General features: G+C 35.8%; 1 protein-coding gene across 1 annotated transcript; it reads left to right on the forward strand.

Moving 5' to 3' along the window:
* The first annotated feature begins 5,098 nt into the window (after window positions 1-5,098).
* Window positions 5,099-6,049, forward strand: LOC126075918 (olfactory receptor 10C1-like). The gene has a single exon (XM_049884181.1). The coding sequence runs from the start codon at window positions 5,099-5,101 to the stop codon at window positions 6,047-6,049; it is 951 nt and encodes a 316-aa protein (XP_049740138.1).
* Window positions 6,050-12,866: the final 6,817 nt, after the last annotated feature.

Below are 12,866 nucleotides of genomic sequence, written 5' to 3' on the forward strand. Positions count from 1 at the left end.
GGTTCAGAACAAAGAGGATAAGTGAAATATAAAATAGTCACATACCATTGTTTTTCAGGGAGAAGATTGGCTCAAATATATCATTATGAAATCAGCAAAGCCTTGTATAATTCTGTTATTGTTTTTGTGTGGAATGAGGGCACTGCAGGGAGGGATGTGATGTGCTCCCATGAGACACACAATCCTCCAGTGATCAGCCATGGTTCCTGACTACAACAAAGGGTTTCAACTGCACAGTCTTAGAGGTGAGGATGGGGCAGATTTATATCTTCTGGATGTTGGCTATAGGATGTGGGTATAGAGAAAATCAGGGAGTGCTTAACCAGAAGCTATAACCGTCTACTTTTTTCCCCTCAAATGTTATGATTCGAGGAATGTGACAAAGCTGATGTCTTGTGGAAGATGGCAGATTAAAGTGTGACAACGGACAGCAATATCCCAAGAACATTTCAGTTCTGAGCATTATTTTAATCAGTTATTCTCTCCATCTCCGAAGAATAGAGTAATTCACTCAACCTTCTACTATCTCTTTCATAACATTGCTGTAAGTTGTTCTAAATTAATTATTTCATGGGTAACTGATGTACCTCCTGTTTTGGAGGAATAGAAATACCTATATTGCCCTGTGCATGATGATCCATATGATAAGACACTTCGTTCTGGGTTGTTAAGGTATCATTGAGCTGCATATTTGGTCTTATGGGAAAATTGTGGAAATTAATGGGCAATCATCTCTATACTGTGTAATGACCAAATTATTTTAATTGTATCTACTATTAAAACATTTTAGAAATAGTGGTTACATAATAACTAATAATAACATTTATCATGTTTCTTGTATGTTAGGTACTGTACTACGAGTTTAGTATTCAGGGTCTAATAGTGCACCACAAGTTTCTTTGGCTGATAGAAAACAAAGAAATACCTCACTATGAAAATGCAAATTAATAAGGAACTGAACAAGTCAAGGAACATTTCTAACTATGGGGAGCTCCCAAACTGTGTTGGATTATTTCCAAAGCAGAACCATGTAGAATGCTCTGGTCTTAGATGTTGTGGCTGAATAAGGTGGTATGTGAAGCCAAACCATCGAGGTATTAAAGCTATGTTACTTCCCTACTCTGTTTTTTTTTTTCCTTATGTTCAACTATCATTGAAAGTCCACCTCAATATTTAAACTTTCAGAACTTTGCCAGTGTTCCATGGACACTTCATGTTTTATAATATTGAATAGGAATCTATAAGATATAATTAATCATGGGGCATGAAAATTCTTTATCTTCAGGTTATATCACAGTGCCTCTTAGAATGACTTGATTATTAACTTTTAATATAGATTATTATATAGATTGATAATAACAGGAAATATTCCATGCAGTGTTCTGTGAGTTCATTCATGTGAGGCTTTGAAAGGGCAGGAGGTTTTGTCTCAGGTAAACTACATTTTAACGGCCATTTCTTACTTTTTATTCATAGTTTTCCTTTAAAATTTTTACATTTGTGACTCAAAGCAATTCAACAAGAAAGATAAGAAAGCCTTCATTATTCTTTCTTTACAAGGAAATGATGAGTTAGAAAGTATAAGTCCAGAAAATGTATCATGTGAGAGGCAGCAGCACTATCCTTTCTGCAGACCTCTGATAACTGCCTTGAGCATCTTACTCTCTTTCCACGGGCAGTGATGAAAATAAACATTCATAGTATGTGCACGAAACTGCCTTTCACTACACGGACATCAAGCTTCCCAAACTAAGGCCAAAAGGTGACAGAATGCTAAAAAAACAATAGAAAATGTAATAAAAAAAAATCAGCTTTACATGGTTCAGTAATAGTCCAAGATACAGAGAAGAGACTTTTATTACATTTGTTTGTGTACTCATCTCTAGTGAGTCCTATAAATTATGTTTACAGGATTTAGTATTTCTAGAAAGACTGCCATTCTTTGACATTTTAAATATTTAGAAGCATTCACAGACCTTCGCTACCTTATTTTTCAGCTGTTGTTTCTGAACTCTGTGAACTTTTAAAATGTACCTACCATGAGATTAATGTTTTTTGTTCATCCTATGAGTCCTAGAAATATCAAATGATTAATAGCATGCATTGGTCTTTGTGCAGTCAGCCATTCCCCAGTAACTTCCTCCTGTTCCCTAATATCCCCTGACACCTGTCCTCAACATAGACATTTGCATTTATTTTCTACAGTTTAAATGGGACAAGGGTATTCATGATGTTACTAATTAGGAAAGAGTCAGACATTCTCTTTTTCTCCCTGGATCTCCTCCTTACCTCCCTCCATCAGTACCTCTAAGGAATTTGCGGTTCCTCCCAAAGGCAGGAAGTATTAACAAGCAAGATATATATTTGTAAGTTTAACTGACAAATGGAATGACAACCTCACCACATCCAGGGTTTTCTATGGAACAGAATAAACTGTCATTGAGTCAGGGCATTTAAGAAAATCTTTTGGGTAATAAAAAAGATAAGTAAGCAATTGCCTTTGGTTGCCTCGGCCTTAAGTGTTGCTACATGGGAGATACAAATATTAAAATTAATTATAATGCCAAAAACATTTGTTAAGGTGCTTTAATATAAGTCTAAAACCATTCTAATAGACTCCTTAAGGTATAAAAAATTTTCTAATAGCCATATGTACTGAGGCTCATATAGAATTGCTATTTCATATTTAACCATGTCTTGAATCAGTCCACTTGTTCTCTATCCTTTGCCTTTTGAGAATTTGCATAGCTCAGTTAATTCTCAAATTAGTAGATTAAAATGATCTATAACACAATTATATTTATCTAGAACAAAGCATTAAGATGGCATTTTTATGAATGAATGTATGTAAGTAATGTATGTGTATGTACTTTTTGCTCTTCCTCTCTATGTTAGCAGGTGAATAGAAAAGCACAAAATGAGGTAAAGATGATGAATAAGAGGATTGATTGGGGATTATGATGTAAAATTCCCTAAGAGAGGTTATATATATGAGGATAAATGTATTGTGACAATACATGTACACTTATGTGTACACAAGTGTAAAACCAAAAACCAAACCCATTTCCTTTAAATAAATTCCATCTCATACCCACCCTGTAGAACAGAGTACAACTGACCCCATAAGGTTTCCAAGGCTGTATTCTTTACTTAACCACATCACCACCTCCTTCTTCTGCAGAGCAGCTGGTGAGTTCGAACTACCAACCTTTCAGTCAACCACTTAACCACTGTGCCACCAGAGCTCCTAACGCATGCATAAAGGCACTGCCATATATAATAATTGTTGAATACACAGTCACTTTGTTAAGTGCTTATGGGAATTAGCTCACTTTATCCTTGTAGAGGAAATCCTGGGGGAATAGTAGTTAGGAGCTACGGCTGCTAACCAAAAGCTTGGCAGTTTGAATCCACCAGGCTCTCCTTGGAAACCCTATGGGGCAGTTCTACTCTATCCTTTATGGTCACTATGAGTCGGAATCAACTCAACAGCAACAGGTTTGGGTTTTTGGGTTTTTTTTTTTTTTGGATCTTCATAGAAACCACATGATGAAGGTACTATTTTTACTTCTTTTATAAACAGGAGAAGTGAAGAACAGATAGTTTAAATAAATGTTAAATTTGAACCAGCAATTAGATTACTGTATTTGGATTTAAACCCAAAGAGAATATCTTCAGAAACCCTTAACTCCTATACTATTCAGCATGCTTGAGAGTGTGCTGTCTGCCTTGGGTATACAGATACGTGTCTATATAAAACAAATATTTCATACATATGTTTTGGTGAATGTACCTAGTACATTTGTTTATTCATAATAATTTGGATCCTCAAAAAGCATAGTTTTGCTTTTCATATACTCACTTCAAATGTATATTTAGTGTAGTATAAACAATGAAAGTCAGGAAAAGTGTTTTATATCTCATATCTGTCACTTGGTACTTTTCTGCCTAATTTGGGGGTATCACTTCATCTATTCTGAGTCCCCTTTATTATGTATAACAAATTACTACTACACCTTCTTTGCTGCTAATTGTGGGATGATTGTTTAGTGAACTGTTTAATCACCACTAAAATGTACTGACTAAAGAATTGTTATCTTGGAAAAGTTATTATTTTTAAAATTAAAAAAATTTTAAAGATAAAAATTGGTTATTATGGAATCATGGGTGCTGATGGCAATGGAGATCAAATCTGTGAATAACATGATAGTTGCTACGTGGTTAAATCAGAATCTCCTCAATTTCTAAAGGATTAAATGATGGACAGAGCCTAAAAACAGGTAATTTAACGTTGCTAAATACACTGCTAGAGAAAAAAAAATGACAGATGAGAAATATTGAAGGCAAAGAACTTAGTTATATTGATGAAACTTTCTCAGTAGTTCAGTACAGCTATGATATGAATAGCTGTAATACATGTCTTTACATGGCTTCCCCTCCTTGGCATTTACATCTCAGCCCATGGGTCTTATCATTAGAACCCTGTTGGACCACTCAATCTAAATTGTTCATTTTCCAGCACAATACCCTGGTTTTAATTCTGTGCATTGTGCCAATTTTTTAGTTATTAAAAGATCCTTTAATTTCTGCTTTCCTTCACTAAAATATAAGGTCTATATGGTTTTGATTCATTGCTGAATTCCAGGATTGAAAGCAGAAACTGCCAAGTAGCCTGTGCTCAATAAACACCTGTTGAATAAATGAGTGAAGAAAGAAATAGAATCGGTGTCAACAGAAATGAAGAGACATGGTTAGATACAAGAAATACCAGAAGACATTTACTTTGTAGTATTTCTTGATGGATAAAGGAAGGAATGAAGAAAGGAATGAAGAGAGAATTGGCCTGGAATCTTCTTTTTTTCATTTTATGCTTTGGTAACTAAGTGTATATTGGACACATCTGCTGAGAAAGTGAAGATGGAAAAGGATTTGGGTTTGAAACTATATGAGGAAGAGTGTAATTCTAGAACTTTTGAATTTTAGAATTACCAGTAATTGCCTCTCTGACTTACCAGAGCTCTTTAAAAGTAGTATAACAATTTATCTCCCTCATCTGATGGTATCCTTCTGATGACTTTGCCTTTGTCTTTTCCAGATCATGAATCTCAGTTGTCTCTTTTGGCAGGACAACGTCATGTCTGTCAAACACTTTGCATTTGCCAAATTCTCTGAGGTCACTGAACAGTGTTTCTTCCTGTTTACCCTCACCCTTCTCATGTTCTTAACATCGCTAACAGGAAATGCTCTCATAGCCTTAGCCGTCTGGACCAACCCAGTCCTCCACACTCCCATGTACTTCTTCCTGGTCAACTTGTCCCTCTTGGAGATTGGCTACACTTGCTCTGTCATACCTAAGATGTTGCAAAGTCTTGTGAGTGAAGCTCGAGGTATCTCTCGGGAGGGTTGTGCCACACAGATGTTTTTCTTTATTTTATTTGGTATTAGTGAATGCTGCCTTTTGGCAGCCATGGCTTTTGACCGCTATACGGCCATATGCTCCCCACTCCACTATGCAGCACGAATGAGTCGTGGGGTGTGTATCCATTTGGCATTGGTTTCTTGGGGGATGGGATTCATGGTTGGTCTGGGCCAGACCAACTATATTTTCTCCTTGGACTTCTGTGGTCCCTGTGAGATAGACCACTTCTTCTGTGACCTCCCTCCCATCCTGGCACTTGCTTGTGGGGATACATCTCATAATGAGACTGCATACTTTGTTGTGGCCATCCTTTGCATTTCCAGCCCATTTTTACTGATCGTTGCTTCCTATGGCAAAATTCTAGCTGCTGTGCTGGTCATGCCATCACCTGAAGGCCGCCATAAAGCTCTTTCCACCTGTTCTTCACACTTACTAGTAGTAACACTATTCTATGGCTCAGCATCTGTCACCTACCTGAGGCCCAAAGCTAGCCATTCACCAGGAGTTGATAAACTCCCAGCCCTTTTCTATACGGTGGTGACATCCATGCTCAATCCCATTATCTATAGTTTAAGGAACAAGGAAGTCAAGGCAGCCCTCCGAAGAACTCTGGGCAAGAAAAAATTTTGACTTATGGGTAGATATGTGAGGATCAAGCAAATGTGCACTTTGGAAAATATGCACACACAGCCCAAGAGTAGACAAATTAACGAAACACTGTGCACACTACTGTTTTGTAAAACCAAAGAAAATAACTAAATCCACTGCTGTCAAGTCAATTCCAACTGATAGCGACCCTATAGGACAGAGTAGAACTGCCCTACAGGGTTTCCAAGGAACGCTTGGTGGATTTGAATTGCTGACCTTTTCGTTACCAGTCAAACTCTTAACCACTATGACATCAGGGTCTCCCTTGTCTTGTAAGGAGCTACTTTAATAACAGCAATTGTAATTTTGGAGACATCTATGTACTCAGAACTAAAGTCTTGATTGTTAAATTCTGTCAGGAAGTTGTTACTGGAAAATTTTTAAAGTTGAGTCTGACACTAGTCAGGTTTCCTAAAATATTTTAGTCTAGGCACAGAGTATGTATATTGCTAGGTTATATCTCGGAAGGCTGGCAGATTCTCACTTGACATTCTTAGGCATTGTCTTGCCCCTGAGGGTCCCATATAACTTCTGCCTTGGTCACAAGATGGCATGTTTCCACATATATCTGTCTCACATGACTTTTAATTTCTTAATAACTGCATGAAGTGCACTACATTCTTCAATTAAAAAAAAAAGGATTTTAATAACTGGTTCTACTTTAGTTATTGATGTATTCCTGGTGGCGTAGTGGTTAAGCATTGAATGCTAACCAAAAGGTCATCAGTTCAAATCCATCAGCTGCTCCCTGGAAACCCCATGGGACAGTTCTACACTGCCCTTTGGGGTCACTATGAGTCAGAATCAACTCAACAGTAATGGATTGGATTAGTTATTGGTACATCATGTAGAGCCAAAGATGTCTTTTTGTGAGTGTGTGTGATGGTTAAGGTTGTGCATCAACTTGGCTGGGCCATGAGTCTCAGTGTTTTGGCAGTCCTATGATGTTGTGATCACTTCCATAATGAGATTTTTTTTAATGTGATCATCTCCCTGGTCGGATCTGCTGTGAGTAACCAATCATTTGAAAGGGAGTTTCCTTGGGGCATGTGACCTGCATGGAATATAAGTGGACATTCTGGCAATGCTCATGGGCTTTTGCTTGTTCTGAATCCTGCAGCTGGCTCCTGTTCTTCTGACCTCCCTTTCTTGGGACTTGAGCTAGTCAATCTTAGGTTTCATCGATCTTTGCAGCTTGTGAGGAAGAGCCCTGCTCTTTGACCTGCTGATCTTGGGTTTGCTGGACCCACAGACTTCAGACATTCCAGGCTCTACAACCGTGTGAGCCATTTCCTTGGTATAAATCTCTTTATATATATACTTATATGCTTTACTGGCTTCGCTTCTCTAGAAAGCCCAGCCTAAGACAGTGTGGAAACCATAAAAATATGTTAAAAAAAGGCAAGTTCTTATGTTTAAGAAGGATTTGTTATAGAATATTAAAGGAAATATATGAGAAATTTTAATCAAGGTTCCTATGGAGGAAGTGCTTTAAGAAGAAAAAGAAATAATGTTAATATTCGAGGATGGAAGAAGAAAACTGAACTAAAATAATTACATAAATATTTTTCAAGACTTTATGTAATTAAAAAATATTACATATGTACAAATGAATCCCAACTCAATATATTTGGAGATCATCCAAAGACTTGCTCTTAAGAGAGATGACTATAGTCACAAGACAATTTAGAAGTTCTAGGTACGTACAAGAAGTCCCTGGGTAGTACAAATGGCTAAAAAGTTCAGTTTCTAACTGAAAGGGTAGAGGTGCGAGTTCACCTAGAAGCAACTTGGAAGAAAGGCCTGGCAATCTACTTTTGAAAAATCAGCCATAGAAAACTTCTTGGAGCATAGTTCTACTCTGGCACACATGGGGTCACCATGAGTTGGAATCGACTTGATGGTAACTGCTTAGGAATCTATGAAGGCATTGCCTTGGATTTGAACATCTGGTTCTTGGCGAGATACTGTTAACACCTGATCTGTGAGGGATTATTAACTGCACATACAATAGTTACAATGTGACGGAGTGGAGTACTGTGACTGCTACCGTGATTTAATTTAAGGTTATCCCAAAAGAAAGCAATTCAATCTTCTCTCAGAGTGTGATACTGCTAGTTAGGATGTTTCTATCAGTTAATAGTAGTGATACTCACTAACAACTCAGGCATATGTTTTGCCTAATATCACTAAAAAAAAAACACTACCTTGCTACAAATTGTCGATTTCATTCATTTTAACATAATACTTTTAGAGTTCTATTTACTTGCATGTGTAATATTAACAATGGAAACAACTTCAACATGCAAAAGTAACTGAATGGTTAACAACTATGCAAAAGTTATGGGCAGAAATTTTATGTAGGCATTAGAGATGATAACTTATATGTATTTTTATTGATCTATAAAGACATGAATGATTTATTAAGTGTTAAAGCAAGTGAAAAAATAATTTGTAGAGTATGAACCAGTTTTATTTTTATAAGAAGTTTATAAATAACTTTGAACGGATCAAAATGAAAAGTTTACAGTAGTTTCTATAGGCAAGCGTGTTTTCAGTGACTTCTTATCTACGTTTCTAAGATTTCTCCAATAAACATACAGTGGTTAAGCTGTTACCTGCTAACCAAAAGGTTGTCAGTTTGAATCCACCAGCTGCTCCTTGGAAACGCCATGGAGCAGTTCTATAGGGTCACCATGAATTGGAATCAATGATGTCAACAGGTTTTTTTGGTTTATGTATAATACAAATAGTAAAATATTCACGTGTGGACATTTTTTCCTTAAAACAAATATAATACATATTTTCAGATATTTGTAAATTGCGTAAAGAATAAAGATTAAAATTTAAATCATTTATATTCATACAACCAAGCAACATCCATTGCAAATATTTGATTTATTTTATTTTAGCCATTTTCTCTGGGCTAACCACAATCATACTTATTTCTCATTATGGATTCTGTTACCAAACATATACTGTTTTGAAAACAGTTGAACATAAAAACACCCAAAATACATATTTTAGAATATTTTAATGTTTACATATCTATATTATCATTTATTAACTTACTCTTAATACTTCCTATACTAAATATTCCTGAATTATTGGTGATAGTTAGATATTCTTTACTAACTTTGGTCCTCATACTCTGTGTTGTTTGTTTCCAAGAGACTTTGGTGTACATTTTTCTCAGCACCAACTATAACACCGATAATGATGACTGCCATTGATTTCATAGTCTCAATGTACCAACACTGTTATTAATTACTAAGGGAAAAAATGAAATATTTGACACCTGAAGACACTCTCTTAACAAAGTGATCACAGTTAATATATTGATGTCATATACCCTCTGTTATGATAAACTGAGAAGGTCAGAACATCACTTCTGTGGCATTCTTGCCAAAATGTGTAGCCTCAATCTTATAATGAGAAAACATTAGACAAACCCATAAAAAGAGAGCTTACACAAAAAAACCCAACATTCTTCAAAAGTGTTGACTAACGAAGCCCCCATGCACATAGATCTTTGCCAACATAGACCACATGTTATGTTACAAAGGAAGTCTCGATAAATTTAAGAAGATTGAACTCATGCAAAGTATTTTTTCTGACCACAATGGAATGAAGCTAGAAATCAATAACAGAAACAAACAAAAAAACTATAAAATATACAAACATATGGAAAGTAAACAACACATTATTAAACTACAAACAGGTCAAGTTAAAAATCAAAAGGGAAATCACAAATTTCTTAGAGTCAAATGAAAATGAGAGCACAACATACCAAAACTTATGGGATGCAGTGAAGGCAGTATTCAGAGGGAAACTTATAGCAATAAGTGCCTACACAATTAAAGAAGGCCTCAAATAAACAGCCTAACTCTACAACTTGAGGAACTAGAAAGAAAAGAGTAAATTAAGCCTATATCTACCAGAAAAAAAATAAATAACAAACATCAGAGCAGAAATAAATGAAATCGAAAACAGAAAAACAAAAGAGAGAATCAACAAAACAAGAAGCTGGTTCTTTGAAAAGGTAAACAAAACTGACAAACCTTTAGAAAGACTGACAAAGAAAAAAGAGAAAATGGAACAGGATACATGTCTCACACAATATACAAAAAAAAAAATTCAAAATGGATTGAAGGCCTAAAAGTGAAAACTAAAACCATAATTTTTTTAGAAGAAATTGCAGAAGCAAGCCTGACAGGCCTACCTTTTAACAATACATTAACCCTTAATCAATGTGATTTTTCTATCACTCTAAACCAAAATTCAGCATCTAATATAACAACAAAAGCACAAACAGCTTTTAAACTAAGTAATTGTTATTCTTAGTATGGGTATAAAGTTACCATTATTATTTTCTTCATTTTTTGGTCTGTTTTAAATTACAAGATTTTAAATGACTCAGATAACTACATTCCTTATTAGGCATTAGGTTTTCCTAATTCAACAATGAAAATTTAACTTTAAGTGTGATCACATTTATTAATCTATTAATGGCACATTTATTAACATCAGTTGAATTATATTTTGTGACCAGAGAAGCACAAGATCTAGACAGACAAATTACTATTTCAATGGCTTTCTGTCTAGATCATGTTTTTCTTCTCCAAAGTGCAAATGCTTTTAATTTTTTTTTTAAACCACACCATTCAACTTCATGCTATATTTGGCTACATTTATTTATTTGTATTAAAATGATTCCCTAGTGACAATTCCTGTTAAAACATTTATTTCTTTACAAAAAAAAAAGAACAAATGTGTAAAGAGTAACATGCAATAAATATGCCTAAGCAGCATCTAGTAAAAAAGCCAATTGAAATCTTGATAACATTGTATAAATAACTATTTTGAACATACAGAAAACAAGGCCAATACCTTTAAATTTAAAAATTACCAAAATTGTTAAGTATATTACTAGAACAGATAGCACTTTTATATTCAATATGAAAACAATTTTGTATATTTAATCAAATTATATCAATAAAAATCCTAGGCAAATGACAAATACAGATACTTTTTATTATTTGTACATCAATTTTTTTACTTTTGTTAAATTTAAGTATTCTGGACTAGTGACAAAACTTAAACTTGTGTTTGCATATTTAGCTCAGAATTCAGGTTTAAAGCTAAAGTGTTCATCAAAAGAGATCGAGAGCTATTTTATTCTGATAAGGAATGCATAAAAGAGAAACTTTCAGCCTCATGGAACATCTCTCTTGGGGTCTTCCTCTGTGGGTGGGAGAGATGAGGAAAATCCCTGGATGCACTCAGTCCCAGAGGCCTCTACTGACTGAGTAAGAATCAGCAATCCTCCAAGTAAGGCAAACGGTTGGATATTTATGCATTTTCCAATGGGCTTTCATATTTTTCGTGTAAACCACCAACAGAACACCCACTGCCTGTAGCACTATTGGATGTGAGACCTGGGAAGCAATAGGGAGCATTCCCACATAAACTCAAATTTCTGTAGCTATTATGAATAGAGTAGAAGATATAGTTCCATGATGTGCCATTGTTTGTCATAATTGTGTCAGTCATGTCATTAGTCTGTCACCAGAGAAGTCCCTAGGTGGCACAAATGCTTTGTGCCAACTACTTACCTAAAGCTTGACAGTTTGAACCCACCCTGCAGTGGCAAGGAAGAAAGCCCTGACAATATGCTTCCATTAAGATTACAGCCAAAAAACCGTATGGAGCTCAGTTCTACTTTGTAGCATATAGCGTGGCCATCAGTCAGAATCTACTCAGCAGTAATGGGTTTAAAAGAATAACTCTAAGAAAACCCAAACCAAACCTACTGCTGCAAGTCAATTTGAACTCATAGTGACCCTATAAGACAGAGTAGAACAACCCAAACGGTTTCCAAGGAGTGGCTGGTGGATTTGAACTGCCAATTCTCTGGTTAGCACTCTCTTAACCACTGCACCACCAGGAGTCTAATAACTCTAAAATATATGAAAGTATACGAATACATATGCATATACCTATATTTGGAAACCTTGATGGCGTCAACCAAAAAGTCAGCAGTTTAAATCCACCAGGCGCTCCTTGGAAACCGTATGGAGCAGTTCTGCTCTGTCCTACAGGGTCGCTATGGGTTGGAATCGACTGTATGGCAACGCATTTGGTTTTCAGTTTTATACCTGTATTTATTTTTTTCATGGAATATTTACAAAGTAGCCAAAAAAGAGACACATAACATTTCCAGGAAGGAAGATACAAAGGATCTAGAGTAGGTAACTTCAGGATACAATTCCCATATTCAGTTGGATCACCCTTCCAGTTGGCCAGGAAGATGTCTTCCATATTTCTTGGCATAGACGAGTGAGCACCACCAGCAGGGCATCTGTTTGTTGAAACATCTCAATTGATATTCCATCAATTCCTGGAGCTTTGTTTTTTGCCAATGCCTTCAGCGCACCTTGGATTTCTTCCTTCAGTACCATCAGTTCCTGATCATATGCCACCTCTTGAAATGGTTGAACATTGACTAATTCTTTTTGGTATAATGACTCTGTGTATTCCTTCCATCTTCTTTTGATGCTTGCTATGTCGTTTAATATTTTTCCCATAGAATCCTTCACTATTGCAACTTGAGGCTTGACTTTTTTCTTCAATTCTTTCAGCTTGAGAAACGCTAAGCATGTTCTTCCGTTTTGGTTTTCCATCTCCAGCTCTTTGCACATGTCATTATAATACTTTACTTTGTCTTCTCGAGAGGCCCTTTGAAATCTTCTCTTCAGTTCTTTTACTTCATCAGTTCTTCCTTTTGCTTTAGCTGCTC

This window comes from Elephas maximus, chromosome 1, assembly GCF_024166365.1.
Source record: "Elephas maximus indicus isolate mEleMax1 chromosome 1, mEleMax1 primary haplotype, whole genome shotgun sequence".
NCBI lineage: Eukaryota > Metazoa > Chordata > Mammalia > Proboscidea > Elephantidae > Elephas > Elephas maximus.

Excerpts from the sequence above, each read along its gene's own strand:
- LOC126075918 (XM_049884181.1), top strand. The coding sequence starts at position 5,099 with ATGAATCTCAGTTGTCTCTTTTGGCAGGACAACGTCATGTCTGTCAAA.